Raw genomic sequence first — 18,141 nt, 5'->3', positions numbered from 1 at the left:
AGTTATTGGTGGAACATGGAGAGCAAAAGGGGACAAGGCAGTTTTAATAAATATTTAAACAATTTAAATAAAATTTAATGGAGAATAGTCAGTAGGCTCTGGATAATTACCTAACACCCATCGTTCATTCGTTCATGAACGTCACATCTCTAATAAGACATGTCTCTACCGTATATGGCAATGATCTCCAACTCCGGTCCTCGTGAGCTACTGTCCTGCAGGTTTTAGATTCTACCCTGATGCAACACACCTGATTTAAACCACTGGGCCATTTACAGGCTTGTGCAGAGGTATGTTGTAGTAGGAGACATCTAAAACCTGCAGGACAGTAGCTCACGAGGACCGGAGTTGGACCAACAGGGATAGATTTATTTCTATATCTGACTCCAAATCAATTGCAGCCCCCAAATTCACAACAGTTATTGATGGTCATGGTCTGAGCATACTCCAAAAAGATCAAAGTGCTAAGACTAACGGGTACAGATTTACTAGGGGACTGCATAGTCCCCCAGTAAATTTGTCCCCGTTATTCCTAATTTTTGTGTGACCATATACAGACCACTTAATCATCAGTGTTTGACTTTTTTCTCGGTGTTATATGTATATTTTTTCTTTTTAGCAGCAGGTTAATTCAGGCTTTTGGTAAGGCGAGATGCTGTTACTTTTCCTTGAGGGGGGTGCTTTTTTCGGCACGACACCTGTCCAGCAGGTCCTTCTTCTCTCCATATTGGCTCCTCTATTTTGTTTCTTGCTACTTGATTGGCTGTCACTGCTGTCAGTCACTCGTTAAAAAGCTAGCACTTCTGGCTCGTGTCGGTGATGTTACCAGGTTGCCTTCAGTGACAACTTAAGGATTTGAAAAGAAAGGAAGACATCGAGAGTTATTTTAGAGTGACTCAATAGAAAAGTTTAAGTTACAAATAAATTAATTTGCAACTGCCATTGTGTCATTAATAGTGGTGATAATAGCAGCCACTAAGCCAATAACCTGTTTCTTTATTATTGCATCATTTTCTCAGGTGACAGAATGTGACTTGACCGACATAACTGATTCAAATCTAATTAGTCACAATACCACACACTGAAGTGTTTTTCTGATCCTCACATAATATTGTACAGTAAAAAAACAAACAAAAAAGGTTTGATACAGATCCCTGCAAAAAAAAGAAAAGGGGTTCATAATAATTTTAAAATGGGTTTAAATTCAAATGAGAAAAAGATTAAAATAATGAGCATTTCTCTAACTTCACAAGTTATATGCAGCTTCAATGAGTCAAAGTGGTCACATAAAGAATTTATTATTCTGAATCATTACAACCATAAGGATCATTTTTGCTGAGTAACAATAGTTTATCATGACTAATTATTTTATATATTATATTGATTATCTGTTAATGGTCACATTTTCCTTCAAGGGTTCATTAAGTTGACTAATATAGTAGATTTCTTGTACTGAAGGATTAAAGAACACATCTGTTTATGAAAGTAGTTTACACCATGGTGTGGTCAATATTGATGTGAAGCAAATATGTTAACAGATCTCTTCATCTTATAAAATCCTAGAAATCATTAAGTAAAATAGGTCTTATTCAATTTAGCAAAAAGACCAGATCTTAATGTCCATCAATAAATAGACTATATTTCATTATAAACTCCTGCTTGTTCAGAATTTCTCCACTCAGTTACATAATTCTGCAAAGAAAAATCTATCATAAGTGCAATAAAACACTTGTCATCCAGGGGATCTGCAGACTAATTTTATGTCCCTACCAATGTGAAAATCAAACCTACGCCCTTGGGAGGAAGTAAAGACCTACGGGCCCAGTGAGTAGGTTTTGCAGCAGTATCTGCTTAACAGCACTGTGTATTCTTGACTGATGAAATGAAGTGAGCATCATCTGTGTGTGCCTGTTTGACTCTGGACACACCTCTCATATAGCCAATATTTAACCCAACAGTGTGCTGAGGAGAAAAAGTATGTCAGGCTTCTTTGTGTTTTTTTTATATGACGAGGCCAGTGGTAAAAGTGCCCAAGTCCCTCTTTTGTCAGTTTCAAGTTGTCTGTCCTTGATCAGTACCAATGTTTGTTGAGCAATCAACTTTTTCTTTGAAAAAAGTGCTTATGTCCTATTTCAGAGCAGTGGGTTTGGCTAGGATTCTCTGTTGTTAAGCCTAAAAGCAGTGAAGTCCTGTAAACGTGACATGCTATTTATATTAAATAAGTAATGTTAGTCAGTGGAAGGTAGGAAGGGTAGGGTAAAACTACTTACAGCTTTACTCTGTGGGTTAGGATAGGCTTGTGCTTTATTTCTCTGAGCTTGTGAAACACTCTTTTTCTACACTTGGCATAAATATGTTTTTTAAAATCAGTTTTTTTAAAAGTCAACAGATGTCCGATAACATGAACTAAGTGTATAATATACATATATGTATATACACTACTGTTCAAAAGTTTGGGGTCACTTTGTCATGGGATTCAATAGGGAAGTGACCCCAAACCGTAGTGTATGTAAAATGTACAAATATAAAACGTTCAAAATTTTCTTCGGGGGGAGCACACCCCCCTACAGGGGTTGTATCCTTCTCACCTTTTTCACCCCTAACCTGTTTTCATGTCTCTCATGCTCTTTTTAGTGTCAACTCAGCTCAGTAAAGCCCACCAAAGCCTCCTCATCAACCACCACCACAGAAGCTGTTCAACGTACCCAACTGGTAAAACATAGACTACGTTTGCTTTGCACTGCCCCCTAACAAAGATATGAGGTGTGGGCAGTGATTTGGTATGTTGTTATTCCATGTTACATTCTTTATGAATATGGGTTGCTGCAACTCAACCAGTTAAAATGTAAGGTCAGTTTCTGTTTAGTGGTTCAAGTCTGTGCTCCATGTGCCAATTTTTAACTTTGAGCATCTCCTCCTCCAAAGTTCTCTGCATTGCACGGCACTTTATACACACCAGCATGAACTAAAGAGGAACAATGACTGATGGAGTTCTTATATTCTGTCTTTTGGCGTCTGGCTTCTTTAAGAGAGGTGAGATAAAACACTGCAGTCATGTGTGTTTGACCTTTTCATGCAGACCTCCTCATTGTAGTCCCATAATTATGGTGTTTCGAGTTGTGAGTTTTAAAAATACTGAAAAAGAAAAAATGTAATATTTGTTGTTTCCAGTGCATACTATAAAATAAAAAAAGATGATAAAACTTCAGGTGCACATACAAATGTAGTTGAGATCTCTGAACTTGTATTTCCTGCAGGTCTAACGGCGGTGGTACTAACACAGGAGACTGTGATGGCAGCAGTGGGAGGAGAGGCTCATCTCAGCTGTCAACTCAGCGAGACAAGAAACGTCCTTCAAATCACATGGAAGAAAATCTCACATGATGAAGATAAGATTATTGCAATTTTTGGCCAGAAAGTAAATCCTGGATTTACAGATAAAGCTGAATTTAAAGATCCAGAACTTCAGAAAACCTCCATAGTTATCAGGAATATAACAGAAGAAGATGAAGGTTGTTATGCTTGTATGTTCAACACCCCTGATGGACCTCTGACAGCTGCAACCTGCATACAGCTCTATGGTAAGACCCTGACAGGATTAGACTTTATATGTTTAACTAGCATCATGCTCATGATGTGTGTTTCCTGTGCAGAGCTGCATGAACCCGTCCTTCATGTCAGAGAATCAAACTCCTCTGCAGAGTCAGTTGTGTCCTGTTCAGCCACAGGTCGACCTGCTCCCACTGTAACACTGACTGTTACACAACAGCACCTCAACTTCTTACACCACAACACTGTCAGTGTGAGCAACACCAACGGTACAGTCACCGTCACTGCTACAGCTGTACTGTCACGTTTCCGTGACAGCAGCATTCAGGTTGGATGTGCAGCTGGAGTGCTCTCAGGTCCTCGGATAGAGACGTTTGTGATGATTCCTGAGCTCAAACCGACGTCTGATGATGGTGAGAAACTGTTTCAATCCTCAGATTTAGAGATTTATGATCACTTTGATTCTGATGTTTCTTTTACCACGTTTAGATGCAGAATCTGGATCTGATCACACACGGTTCAGTAAGTTCATGTTTATTCATTTGTTGCTTTATAGCTGTTGACTGAATCACATCCTAATTTTTTATTTTTTTCTCAAGGATGGCCTTTGATTGCTCCAATTTCCATGTTCTGTGGGTGTGTTGCTGTAGTAATGGTCACTGTGCTCAGAAATAAAGATCAGAACAGGTACATCTTTTAAACAATGTGTGTGTAAAACCTCAGTCATGTCTGATTAATGTTTCTGCACATTTGAACTGCTCTTAAATCCTTTATTGTTTCTCACAGGAACCAGCATATCAATGAGAACCCTGAAACTGCAACCAGAGATATTTCTAAGTAAGTTTCTCAATACTCTTAAAATCTCAGTCATGTCAGAATGTTTCTGCATTTTAAATCCTTTATGTTTCACAGTGATCTTAAGATGAATTAGAATCGTGAACCTGCCACCAGATCTCCTCATCAGACATTAAAGTAAGTTTCTCTTTATTCCACCGTTCTTCTCTTGCACATTTAAATGTTCTGAATTTTCTTGTTTCAGTTTTTGTTATTTTTCCTTTCTGGCTGAAATCCTGTTCATTGTACATGTCAAACACATTCAACTGCTAATCACTTTGCTCTGTTAAATACATTCAGGTCACTTGAATTTTACACCATCTTACACACGGCTGGGCGCTGGGGTGTGGGGCTGGCCTCTGGTGGTGGCCGTCTGGGCGGGCCGGGTCCCCCCGGGTGGCGTGCTGGCCCTCGGCCTGTGGGGGAGGGGGGGTATCCCTGCGCTCCTGGGCCCGGGCCCTCTGCCCCGTCTGTCCCGGGTGGCCGGTGCCCGGGGGGGTCGGGGACTGCTGGCCTCGGCCCGCCGGGGCCGGTGCCCTGTATCCGCGGGGCGGCTCCTGCTGGGGTCTCCTGCTGCTGCCTTCCTGGGCGGGCGAGTGGTCGTCTCTGTGGACCGGTCGGGATCTGTTGCCTGCGGGGGGGCTGGTGGCCTGGGTCTCAGGACCGCTGGCCTGACTCTGGCCTCTGTTCAAGTGAGGTGGCATCTGCATGATCACTCTGCATGGTCACTCCTTCCTGAACATCTCCACACAGTCTCTGCGTCGCCGTGTGGCCGAGTTCTCCAACACATCCACACAGGTTTCTCTGCGCGTGTTCTTGAATACAGCAGTTTCACTTATATCTATTATCATATTTTTTTTTCTTTTTTTTTCTTATTTCTGTTCTTATTATTATTATTACTCTTACTCTTATTATTATTATTGTTACTATTACCAAGTAGCTGTGTAATGACCTACTGGCTAGGATGATCTTAGCTATATATGTTGTAAGTAGTATGGATTACATGGTCTTCTGTATGATGTTTCAAGTCCCCACCCGCACTCCCCACACCCTTTCTGTCCCTCTCTCCCCTCCCTCTTCTCTCTACTTTCTTTTCTCTCTCTCTCTCTCTGTCCCCTCCGGTCGAGTCCAGCATTAAGAGTCTGATTTAATAAAGTTTTTCATGTAATCAAGAGGGACTTTATACATGTAGTATAAATCCCTGCTTGATAGAGTAAAATTGCCCAGCACCAGACGGCAGCCAGACAATCATTCTGTTTGCAACGATGCTGGACAAGAGAGGTTAAAAAAAAAAAAAAAAAAAAAAAAAAAAAGAATTTTACACCATCATTTTATTGATGAACCATTGTTAATCAAACCCTTTTTGTTTATGTGAAGGTCCGAAGAACATTTTGGACCATATGAGAACATTGTAACCAGAGTTTTAACGCATGTTGAGTTTTTCATTAAACACAGGAAACTTCATATCAATGAGAACCCTGAAACTGCAACCAGATGAGTCTAAGACTTTTTATTATGCCATTCTTCGCTTGTAAAGAAATTTAATTTTTCTTCTTGTATTATGTCGCATTTTAAATCTGTCTCTTTTTCTTTATTAGGTCCGAGCCATACAAAGTATGGCGAGACCCTATTGTTTTCCAAATGTTTATTAGGGTCCGAGCCATACAAAGTAGATTTTTTCTCTGTGTATGTTTCTGCTTTTGTAAAAGTTGTAGAAACTTTTCTGGTGTGTTCATGTACAGGTGTAACAGTTTGTTATTTGTTGTCTGGTGATGGTGTGGATTGAAGGGTCATTGCCTTCTGTCTGTGATCTTTTTGTCTCCTTTCTTCTTTCCCTTTTGCTCTTTTTGCTATTTTCCATCTTTTTCTGTCTCCTCCAGTCAGGTCCAGCAAGATTACATAGATTCCGTGATTCAAAGTAAATAAATAAATTAATCACATTATCAAAAGAGCCTTACCCATAGGCCTCCCCTTGGCAGAGCAAATTTGTTCAGCACGATACATTTGCTTGCTATGATGCTGGGCAGGACAAGTTTAAAAAAAAAAAAAAAAAAAAAAATAGATCACTTTTTTTTTCCTAGCCAGTGGCAAATTGTACCTGAAGCACACAAACTTTAGAGAATATATAATATAGGTCTAATATATTGTTTTGTTCAGGTTGTTTTGGAACTTTTTCTCGCAGTTTGCACTTTGTGTTGGATTCAGATAGTATTTATTTACCACACTGATATTGCAAAACAATGCATTTTTTTGCTGTTGTTGTTCAATTGTAATTTATCTCTTTTTTCTGTTTGTTTGTTTTTATTGATATTTTTATTGGTAATTAATCCCAGTCAAATACTGGGTCATGAACCTGTGGGTCATTGTATTACTTAGAGAAAACTTTATGATTGATCTATTTGTTTATGTATTTTTTATACTTTATCCTCACTTTATTTTTATTTTTTTTATTAGTTGATACAACATGTTTCAGTTTTCAGAGATTAAACTTTATTGTTTGGTTTTGGTTTGTTTTGTGTTTTTTCCATGTTTGCAGTATTTGGTGAAAAAAAATCTCTTTAAGATGCTACGACTACGTTATTATTTATTTTTTATTGACTCTTATCAGATGTTTGTATAAAGGATATATATTAATCAGGTACACTAGCTTTTTAAAACCAACATGTAGTTAAGTGTAAATGTTGACACCTTTTGGTCTTGTTAACTCTTCCTGTTCAGTCTTACCACGGTCAAAAGACACCAAGGAGAAGCTTTGAGATTAGAAATGGATTCAGGTTATTTTTCTGTTACATAACCAGAGTATGCCCTCCACCCATCCCATTTACTTTAAGTGAGGGTGGATTTAAAACATTGTCTTTGACCATTTCCATAAAAAGAACATGATTCAAGAACAATAACAAAGGTTTTATATTATGTCTTGATTCTTTCAGTCATGTTTTTTGGACTTTTAATACAGACTTGGTCATTTAGTTTGTCTTAATATTTCAAGCATGTTGTTTATTGTACTCTTTAAACTGTTGGGTTTTAACATTAGGAGTTTAAACATCTGTAAGGTATATGCTTTAAATTAATTAAGGAGGTGTTGACCTTCAGTTTCTAGCTTAGCTACTGCACATACTAAACTTATGTATTACAGGACGTAAAGTGTTCACATACATGTAGTTGAGGTCTTTATCTCTGGTCCTGTGTTTCCTGCAGGTCTAACAGAGGTGGTACTAACACAGGAAAATGTGATGGCAGCAGTGGGAAGACAGACTCATCTCAGCTGCCAGCTCAAAGAAACAAAAGACTTCAAGACACGTGACCGAAAATCATTACTAGTGGCAATAAAAATATTATGACATTCAACCCATTTTTTTGATTAAGAGAGTCACTCCTCACTTCACAGATAAAGTTGAGTTTAAAGTTCCTGAACTGAATAAAACCTTTATAGTTATCAGGAAACAGAAGAGGATGAAGATTGTTATTTTTGTATGTTCAACATACCTCAACTACCTCGATGGAGCTGCAACCTTAAAGACTATGCTAAAAGCTTAACTATCATTTTTAGCTACTTATTTAAACCTTTCTTACTCGTAACAATTTAAAGGTAATTGTTGTGTGTGAAAACACAAAACATAACTGTCAGAGCTTGGTAACATCAGTCTGTATCCTCTGCTGGATGAACCCGTCCTACATGTCAGAGAATCAAACTCCTCTGCAGAGTCAGTCGTGTCCTGTTCAGCCACAGATAACACTGTTACACAACAGCACCTCAACTTCTCACTATGAGGCTCCGGAGCCTCATACATAGCTGTATTTAAGCTCACATCATACTAGTATGATGTGAGCTTAAATAGATCACCAACATGCTCTTTATTTTTTATATCAGTTACATCAAGTCCACCCTGTCCTAATGTTTTTGTCCACATCATAGTACTATTAGGACCAGTGTTGGACATGTGTTCTAGCAATACTTTTCCTCATTCCTCCCCTTTAGGTGCCCCAGTGTGCAGGTAGGCTACTAGAACAACTAAAAAGTCAATTTGACTTATTTAACCAACACATTGGGAAAATAGCATGTGCTGCTTGACAATGAGGAATGTGTTCATGAAAGTGACAACCACGTGACTGAAAACATTCATTTTCTTGTACTATTTCTAAATACACCAGAGGAAAACTTGTACTATGACAGTATTAAGATCGGCTTGGAAATGTGATATTGAGATGAGTGAGTTTCTACCGGGAGCAGGATCAGCGGTGGTCCGTGGTGAAGAGGAGGGGGGTAAGGGAAACAAGGTGCACAGCTTCCCTCTGATCTGCATGGAGGGAAATTACAAAGTGAAAGTAAATTTCTCTCACCGTAACTGCGCAGCAGCTGCAAACAGAGCTCCCTGGTCTATGATGCCAGACAAAAAAAGACATCGATTCATATCCAATATAGATGCAGAACATCTGATAGAAAATAGACCTCATTAATACATAATTAAAAAATAAATAAAATTAAAAATGTTTACTTGTTTTTATGGAACACAAACAACATGAATCCTGTTTCCCCTTCTTCCCTTTAAATGGTATAACCCACTGCGAGGCCAATCAAAATTCATGGAGCCAAATTTTAAAGGAAAACTTGGACAGCCACTCACTGTAATCAAGCACACCAACATGAGCTAAAGAAGAACAATGACTGATGGAGTTCTTATATTCTGGCTTTTGGCTTTTGGATTCTTTCAGAGAGGTAAGATAAAACACTGCAGTCACGTGTCTTTGGCCTTTTCATGCAGACTTGCTCACTGAAGTCTGGTGTTTAAAATTCTGAGTTTTAAAAATACTGCAAAAGAAAAAGAAAAAAACTTAATAAAATCAACTTCATTTGTGACATAAATTTCCAGTATTCAGTACATATAAAATACTATAAAACTTGGTGCACATACACATGTAGTTTAGGTACCTGTCGCTGATCCTTTATTTCCTGCAGGTTTAACAGAGGTTGTACTAACACACTAACAACAGCAGTGGGAGGAGTGTGTGATTTTATGTATGATTTTACACAGATGAGGATTTGCTCATTTCTGTTCACGTGTAACTTTGGATGAATGTGCACAGATGTGTACTTGTGCACACAAATCCTAACTGACAGCCGTCTTACTCCATACACCTCAGATCGCTGCTCTCGTGTCTGATTTCCTATCTGCCCCTAACTGAACTGCGGAATTGACGCATTCTGGGTGCGTGAAGCGTCAAAAATAGACTCGGCTCAAATAGCAGCGGAGGCTGCGGCGTAGCCGTAACGTGAAGCACACGCACCCGGTACAATGGCTGAATTATACCGGGTACTACAAGACCTCTAGTGCGCATGCACAGGTAGTTAAGATCTTTATCTCTGAACCACTAATTCCTGCAGGTCTAACAGTAGTGGTACGCCATCGTTTTGCTGCAAACAGATTGGTTTAAAAAAAAACTGATGAATGCTAGTTCATGTACAAGCTTAGTTTCTAGCTTCATGCAAACAGTGCTACAACTCTGTCTCTAAACTTGTATTTCCTGCAGGTCTAACGGCGGTGGTACTAACACAGGAGACTGTGATGGCAGCAGTGGGAGGAGAGGCTCATCTCAGCTGTCAACTCAGAGAGACAAGAAACGTCCTTCAAGTCACATGGAAGAAAATCTTACTTGATGAAGATAAAAATATTGCAACATTCAGCCAGATTGTTGGCCAGAGAGTAAATTCTGGATTTACAGATAAAGTTGAATTTAAAGATCCTGAACTTCAGAAAAACTCCATCGTTATCAGGAATATAACAGAAGAGGATGAAGGTTGTTATCTCTGTATGTTCAACACCCCTGATGGACCTCTGACAGCTGCAACCTGCATACAGCTCTATGGTAAGACCCTGACAGGATTAGACTTTATATGTTTAACTAGCATCCTGCTCATGATGTTTGTTTCCTGTGCAGAGCTGCATGAACCCGTCCTTCATGTCAGAGAATCAAACTCCTCTGCAGAGTCAGTTGTGTCCTGTTCAGCCACAGGTCGACCTGCTCCCAATGTAACACTGACTGTTACACAACAGCACCTCGACTTCTTACACCACAACACTGTCAGTGTGAGCAACACCAACGGTACAGTCACCGTCACTGCTACAGCTGTACTGTCACGTTTCTGTGACAACAGCATTCAGGTTGGATGTGCAGCTGGAGTGCTCTCAGGTCCTCGGATGGAGGCATTTGTGATGATTCCTGAGCTCAAACCGACGTCTGATGATGGTGAGAAACTGTTTCATTCCTCAGATTTAGAGATTTATGATCACTTTGATTCTGATGTTTCTTTTACCACGTTTAGATGCAGAATCTGGATCTGATCACACACGGTTCAGTAAGTTCATGTTTATTCATTTGTTGCTTTATAGCTGTTGACTGAATCACATCCTAATTTTTTATTTTTCTCAAGGATTGTTTTGGATTCCTCTGCTTTCCATGTTCTGTGGTTTTGTTGCTGTAGTAATCGTCACTGTGTTCAGAAATAAAGATCAGAACAGGTACATCTTTTAAACAATTGTGTGTGTAAAACCTCAGTCATGTCTGATTAATGTTTCTGCACATTTGAACTGCTCTTAAATCCTTTATTGTTTCTCACAGGAAACTTCATATCAATGAGAACCCTGAAACTGCAACCAGAGATATTTCTAAGTAAGTTTCTCAATACTCTTAAAATCTCAGTCATGTCAGAATGTTTCTGCATTTTAAATCCTTTATGTTTCACAGTGATCTTAAGATGAATTAGAATCGTGAACCTGCCACCAGATCTCCTCATCAGACATTAAAGTAAGTTTCTCTTTATTCCACCGTTCTTCTCTTGCACATTTAAATGTTCTGAATTTTCTTGTTTCAGTTTTTGTTATTTTTCCTTTCTGGCTGAAATCCTGTTCATTGTACATGTTAAACACATTAAACTGCAAATCACTTTGCTCTGTTAAAGATATTCAGGTCACTTGAATTTTGCACCATCATTTTATTGATGAAACATTGTTAATCAAACCCTTTTTGTTTATGTGAAGGTCTGAAGAACATTTTGGACCACATGAGAACATAGAAGTCCGACAACGATCACCTCAGAAGGGAAACAGAGAAAACGAGGACTGTAACCAGAGTTTTAACGCATGTTTAGTTTTTCATTAAACACAGTGACAGTGGTAACAACATGCAGACCAGGTCAACACGACGTCAAAACTGAACTGAACTGGATCAAACCTTAAGGCTGAATAATTTCAAAGTGAAGCAAACACTGCCTGACTAAGATAATGATTTACATTTAACATTGACAAATTGTACTTTTGTGTCCTTTAAAAAAAAACTTTTTTATTTGGTGCTTATTGCTGCCTTTCTTTTTTTAATTAATACTTTACATTTTTGTACTTTTTACAAAGGTTGCACTGAAAACTGTTGTGATAACATTAAAACTTTTCTCTATTTTTCATTAATAATACTTTTTTAATTTATTTTTTTAATAATAAAAAGCTGTAAGTGAAGCAGAGAAAAAAAGTGGCCAATCAGAACTTTTGTTTAGTTCAGCGACCTAATTGAGATTCATAACATGAAAATTTACGCCTGAAATTCTGTCAAATTTGAATGAGTAAAGATGTATGACTAGCTATGTAAACATGGACAAATGTTTCATGTATCAAATTGAAATCAATCTGATCAGAGATTCCAGCTGGCATGTTTACATGACGCATTTTTATTCTGACTGGGTGTTTGATCGGATTAAAAATGCTCCATGTATTTTTAAAAAAAATAATAATTATAAAAGAAATGCTCCATATACACGCAGCTACACTTATTTAACCTTTCTACTGTCTTAGCTAAATTGGTATTATTATGGGTATTCCAGAAACTGGTGGAAACTCATGTTTCCCTCGTGTAGTGTCACCTACAGTCCACATGATGTCGCTGTTTATCCAGATATGATGATGACATGCAGAGATTTTCCACAAACAGGTGATAATAAAAACAAGAATTAAATTATGTTAGTGATCAATTTAGCGTTTTATTTATGTTTTTCATTACCTAAAAACAATGTAAGAAATATTACTTCATCTGAGGATAAAAGTGTTGCTTTTTAATGTTTTAGAAAGTATTTTGTCAGATTTATTTTATTTTATTTGAGGGGGGTATAATCTCTGTCATTTTCTTTTCTTTTTGAGATTATATTCTTGTAGGTTATTACAACATTTACTCACAACAACGTGAAGTGGTTTTACGCCTGTAAACGCGGGAAAAGCAACGTCTGACGTTTAAGGAGGGGCGTGTATGAGACTTAAGAAAGTGAAAGTATTCAGGTTTTGCTTTACAAATACATGTGTAGAATAACATTTTCAGCACAAAACCGAAAAAGCTGATTCTATTAAATATCTATTTAACCTTCTGCTAAACCCTGTTATATCGGGTAGATTTTTATTTATTGTTATTTATTGCTGGGGTCAGTTTTTAGGTTTCTTTTTCTCTTCGTTTTACATCCGTTGTAACAGTTTATTTTCAAATTTTAGCGGCCAAATGCAGCGATGACACACGTTTCAGTTATCTGTTTATTTTTTGTGTTGGGAATCTTTTCTAAAGGTAAGAAAGCTACTTTTCATTTATTCACTAATTATTCTAAAAGTATTTAAACTCTCGAACTTATTTCTTATGTATATGAGTGATTCTATATTTAGGGCTACATTCAAGTTCACGTGGTGTATTTGTCAATTTGATCAAATCGGCCTACTATTAGTGATTGTTTCAAACAATGACCCATTTTATATCGGATGATATTTCTCTTTAATTTATTGCAAAAGTTAAGATGTTCCATAATTTATTTAGTTAAAAAAAAAAATGCAAATTATAAGTTTTTTTTGTTTTTTTTTTGCAGTTTTTGTGCTGTTTCATTTATTAAATGTCAAGTTTTCTCTTAAAACTTAACAATTTTAACATATTTCAGTATTAATTGTTAAAAAAATTATTATTAAAACTTGATGAAGCATTTGTTAAATCTTGAGTTGATCGTGGCCATGTGGTGACATCTTCAACATCTGTAGCAAGAACAAAGATGGAAAATGGAGGAAATGTCAACTGTGTTACTCATCAAGTGTAACAGTTGACAGGGAATGACACAGTTGACATTTTGGCAGGGTTTATTTTCATAATTCAGGCTCATTGAGCATAGTTGGTTTAAACACATTAAATTGATTAAACTGATATTGAACATACATTGTGTGATTAAATATATACAAGTGTAATAAGTTTGTAATTACAGAAATGCATGATCTAAATGAAATAACAGGAAATAACTGATCTGAAGCTACTAATTAACTATTGCTATTAAATAAAAATGACATGTTGAATACATAATTGTAAGTGAAATTACTTTAGACTATAGACATCATGAATAATAAGTGATGTCATCAAATGATCTATACACTGAAATCATTACACCTTAACTAGACTTTTCTACATGATTAATAAAACTTTCCTAAATATATTCCATTACATTTAATTTGGATTTCAGTTATCGGATTGGCTCAAATCTTGAAAATGGGTTGTTCAAAAGGGAAAGAAGTATTCCAAATCACGGATTGGATCACGTAATCCAATTCTGGTTGTTATCCAGATAAAACCCTCAGTTTGTGTTGTTCAAAACTTTTGAGTAGGATCCAGATAGCTTTGATCCAAAAACACAGGATCCTAAACCCAACAGAGGGCAGGATTACACAACAGATTTCAGGAAGAAATTACGGTGAAAGCTCAGATTTGAACCAATAACAGTATCTTTTTAGTCAATGCATATGCAAATATTTATGTGTTGCACCTGAGTTGTTTAACTGTTATATAAATGTGTGTGTGTGTGTTATTTTGAAAAGATGAAATCCCGAGCATGCACATTTACAAGCAGCGACATGTAGAAGAATGGTATGCAGCATGTTCAGGTGGTGTTAGTTACAGACCCCTTACTGTCACATGATCTCTTCTATCCAGGTGTGCCAGCTGTGATCCAAACGCAGCAGACTGTGGTAGCAGCAGTGGGAGAGCAGGCCTGCTTGAAATGTCAATTCACTCAGTCTAAAGATGTCCTTCAGGTCACATGGCAGAAAATCCTGCCTGATGGAAAGAAGAATCTCGCTACGTTCAGCAAAAACTTTGGCGCAAGAGTCAATGCTGGCTTAAGTAAGAAAGCAGATTTCCTGTACAGTGAACTAAAGAACTGCTCCATGGTGATCAAGAAGGTGACGGAGGAGGATGAAGGCTGTTATCACTGTTTGTTTAACACTTTCCCCGGTGGAGCTGTGACGGGCACAACCTGCCTCAGAGTCTATGGTAAGAACTCCAGCAAACATTGAAACATGTATAACTCTAAACAGATCAAAACTTTATCTACATTCTGTTTGTTTTTTTGTGTTTGTCTGCAGAGCTGCATGAACCCGTCCTTCATGTCAGAGAATCAAACTCCTCTGCAGAGTCATTTGTGTCCTGTTCAGCCACAGGTCGACCTGCTCCCAATGTAACATTGACTGTTACACAACAACCCTTCAGCTTCTTACACCACAACACTGTCAGTGTGAGCAACACCAACGGTACAGTCACTGTCACTGCTACAGCTGTACTGTCAGGTTTCCATAACAACAGCATACAGGTTGGATGTGCAGCCCGAGTGCCCTCTGGTCCTCAGATGGAGGCGTTTGTTATCCTTCCAGAGCCCAAACAGATGTCTGATCATGGTGAGAAAAATTTTATATACTTCATATCTAAATATTAATGACAATACATGCAAACTTGTGACTTTTTAGCAAAAATAACCATCTCTGAGTCCAAATATAGCATTCTCGAGAATCATGTCGATCTGAAGAGTTTTTGACTTTAAAGCAATGACATTGCTTTTAGTGTTAATAAAACAACGAGCTCTCTTTCAAGGGTCGGGACTTTTAAGGACAAAAGAAAAATACAACCGTGGATGCATCATCACTGTGCATCTTTAGAATAAAACACATGTCAGCGACGTCTTTTGGCCAATCACTACGACAGCATCGTATTTTCCTCTGTAGATGATAACAGCTTTTGCATGAACGTTTTTTTATGTACATTGATTGTTAAGAGGGAAAGCTTTATCTGTCAACAGTATAACCTGATGTCTAATTTAACACCATGTAGTAATCACATCCCAAAGCCATCACCTACATAGTTTCTTATAACATCACCTTTTCCAACATATTAAATTTTATAATGGAAAATTGCTAACAGTAATGAGTGTGTGCTAACGTTAGCCTACATTGTCACTCATTTTAAAGTGAATCGTTTAGTGAAGGCTATCTCCACTGCTTCCATATTGTTATATGATTTTAATTCATATTGTTGTTGTAGAATATAAGGGAAACAAAAACACGTTCCACTGTCTGGTTTCATGAGTGTTTACAATACTCAGTCTAACAGATCGTGTAACGTGGCTGGATGCTGTTAGAGTTAGCTTTAGCAAATGTTTATGCTGATGAAAAAGGAGCCTTGGTCCAGTTTAAGCAAATGTATTTATTTTTTAAGAGTCCACCAGAATGCTTCATTTGTATGTTAAAATCATGACACATTTTTCTGGATGAGAATGCTCCCAGACTCCTAAAGCAACACACCTGAACCAAATGAATGGCTTGTTACCAGACCTCTGCAGAGCTGAATGAGGTGCAGATGAGGGAATTCAGCCATTTGGTTCAGGCGTGTTAGAGGGGATGCATCTAACTGTTGCAGCATAGTAGTTCTTGAGGACTGGACTTGGGCTCCCCTGCCTAAAGGGATTTAGTTTGCCACCTTTTTCACACCTCTGAGTTTACAGGTATGGAAAATTCTGTGATTCTCGTGTTTGAGTTTTGTGTGTGTGTGTTTGTCAGGTGCTTCTAAGAAAGAACGTTCTGACAGTGAATCCAGTAAGTCAACCTTTTTCATGGTTCCAGCTCACATTTGTGGTGTTTTTTTGCTGACTACTGATCCATGTCTAATTTAACTCTTTTTCTGTTAGATTCCACTTGGATCATTTTATCAGCTGTGTGTGTTGTGGTGGGCGGTTGTGTTGCTACCATCATTGCCATACAGCTGAGACAAAAACAGAATGGGTAAATTAACTTTTTAGTTAACCACATGTCTTTTAATAGATATCTTCATTTAAAATATGTTGGCAACTAAATAAATCCTTTAAAATCTACTGTCCCTTAGAGACCCTGAGAGGACCAAAACACCACAAAAAACAACCCAGGACACACACCAGTAAGAACCTTTGGTAATTACAATAAGTGTAATGAATATTCTGTTCATTTTACTTTCTGTTGGTCAGACTGAAATGACCTCTCTAGCTGACAGTGGGTGTTATTTCTTTTATCTGAAGGATAACACCTCTGATCAAGAAAGAGAATGAGCTGATCAGACTGCGGTCATCAAGCAAGAAACGTCCAGAAAACAACCACCCAAAACCCTCGCCGTCGACAGCTAAAAGGCTGTTTGAAGACGACAACCAGACATGATTGTCAAAGCCCAGGATGTGATAATTTATGCATACTTCATGTGTATAACCACAATGAAGGGCAGAAAGCTCAGCTGTTAAGTGAAATAGGATATGTGTTCATCTTTATCGAGGATATTAGAGACACACTTCGTCTCCAGTTGTCCATCTGATACCAGAGATGTGGACTACTGTCCGTCTGTAGACATGAAGAGGAAGTTGAGAGACAGCAGCACAAGTAGGAGGCAGCATGAGTCAATCACAGTTAAAATTATCAAGGTATGCACTGGCGCCCGCCATGTTTACTCCATTTCAGTGGACTTATTCAATAAGTTATTAACTGACATTTCATTTATTATCTGTACCACTTCATGCATGTCTTTGGACAGTCATCTGGAGAGAACCCACGCATACACGGAGAGAACATGCAAACTCCACACAGAAAGGCCACCGCCCCCCGGTTCAACCTTCCCCCCAGCTGAGACTCAAACCAGTGACCCTCTTGCTGTGAGGCTGCAGTGCTAACCACCACACCAACGTGCAGCTGATACGACCTTTGTCCATGTAAACATATCTAATGATAGCTAATTCATTCAGTTAATTCATTTTATCAGTCAGTTACACAACAGCAGTCTGGAATAGCTTTAAATTACTTGGTAAAGACGAACACATCCTACTTCACAGCTTAGCTTTCTGCCCTTTATTACAGTTATGTGCATGACATTATGCAGAAAATCTCCCCAATTTTACACGTTTCTTTTTAATCTTTGTATTTAGTTCAAGGCTTTTAAAAAATTTTTTTTACACTTTTCGTTTTGGAACCTTGTTTTCCATCTGCTTTGTGTTTTATTGTGGTGATGATGATGATGGCATCTATATTTGTAACTCGCTGCATGTATTCTGTTGTGTGTTTCTATCTCAGCTTGTTCTGTTTTTTTTTTCTTTAGGTTGTTTTAATTCTATTTTTAATGTACTTTTTCAACAAATTTAATCAGGAAGGAGAATGAGCTGATCGGCGCACATTGCCTAATAAAAGTTAAGAAAACACCCTCTCAGCCGTCACCTACACCAGTAAAAAGGCTGTTTGAAGATGAGGACTCTTCAGCTAAAGCTGATCATCAGAAATGTGTCAACAAATTTAATATAACAAATGTTTTCCAAGTTGCAGGGTATGTGTTTTAATACGTATATATTTTGTATAAAATAAGCAGCCCGTCAATAAATAGACTATATTTCATTATAAACTCCTGCTTGTTCAGAATTTCTCC

At 37.8% G+C, this 18,141-nt stretch overlaps 3 protein-coding genes across 7 annotated transcripts; all 3 read left to right on the top strand.

The window, feature by feature from the left end:
- Positions 1–1,846: 1,846 nt before the first annotated feature.
- LOC121635458 (OX-2 membrane glycoprotein-like) lies at positions 1,847–6,029 on the top strand. 2 transcript variants are annotated; one of them, XM_041978606.1, is made up of 8 exons: positions 1,847–2,712; positions 3,258–3,581; positions 3,654–3,962; positions 4,039–4,071; positions 4,149–4,236; positions 4,336–4,386; positions 4,462–4,521; positions 5,839–6,018. In XM_041978606.1, the coding sequence occupies exons 1-7, from the start codon at positions 2,613–2,615 to the stop codon at positions 4,478–4,480; spliced, it is 924 nt and encodes a 307-aa protein (XP_041834540.1). In that variant the 5' UTR covers positions 1,847–2,612; the 3' UTR covers positions 4,481–4,521; positions 5,839–6,018. The 2 variants fall into 2 exon arrangements, with proteins under 2 accessions (XP_041834540.1, XP_041834541.1); XM_041978607.1 differs by lacking the exons at positions 4,336–4,386; positions 4,462–4,521 and having other exon boundaries at positions 5,839–6,029.
- Positions 6,030–8,997: 2,968 nt separating this feature from the next.
- On the top strand, positions 8,998–11,561 carry LOC121635459 (OX-2 membrane glycoprotein-like). The gene is made up of 8 exons (XM_041978608.1): positions 8,998–9,100; positions 9,913–10,248; positions 10,321–10,629; positions 10,706–10,738; positions 10,814–10,901; positions 11,002–11,052; positions 11,128–11,187; positions 11,421–11,561. The coding sequence occupies exons 1-7, from the start codon at positions 9,046–9,048 to the stop codon at positions 11,144–11,146; spliced, it is 891 nt and encodes a 296-aa protein (XP_041834542.1). The 5' UTR covers positions 8,998–9,045; the 3' UTR covers positions 11,147–11,187; positions 11,421–11,561.
- Positions 11,562–12,687: 1,126 nt separating this feature from the next.
- LOC121635456 (OX-2 membrane glycoprotein-like) lies at positions 12,688–17,314 on the top strand. Of its 4 annotated transcripts, none has more exons than XR_006009465.1 (8): positions 12,691–12,978; positions 14,374–14,712; positions 14,805–15,113; positions 16,269–16,304; positions 16,397–16,490; positions 16,591–16,641; positions 16,760–17,152; positions 17,263–17,314. XR_006009465.1 is itself a non-coding variant. In XM_041978603.1 (8 exons), exons 1-7 carry the CDS (start codon positions 12,924–12,926, stop codon positions 16,893–16,895), a joined length of 1,020 nt encoding a protein of 339 aa, XP_041834537.1. In that variant the 5' UTR covers positions 12,691–12,923; the 3' UTR covers positions 16,896–16,944; positions 17,164–17,314. The 4 variants fall into 4 exon arrangements, 3 of the variants coding, with proteins under 3 accessions (XP_041834539.1, XP_041834537.1, XP_041834536.1); XM_041978603.1 differs by having other exon boundaries at positions 16,760–16,944; positions 17,164–17,314; XM_041978605.1 differs by lacking the exon at positions 17,263–17,314 and having other exon boundaries at positions 12,688–12,978; positions 16,591–16,654; positions 16,760–16,896.
- Positions 17,315–18,141: the final 827 nt, after the last annotated feature.

Source organism: Melanotaenia boesemani, chromosome 24, assembly GCF_017639745.1.
Source record: "Melanotaenia boesemani isolate fMelBoe1 chromosome 24, fMelBoe1.pri, whole genome shotgun sequence".
NCBI lineage: Eukaryota > Metazoa > Chordata > Actinopteri > Atheriniformes > Melanotaeniidae > Melanotaenia > Melanotaenia boesemani.
This window is presented reverse-complemented; position numbering and strand designations above follow the sequence as displayed.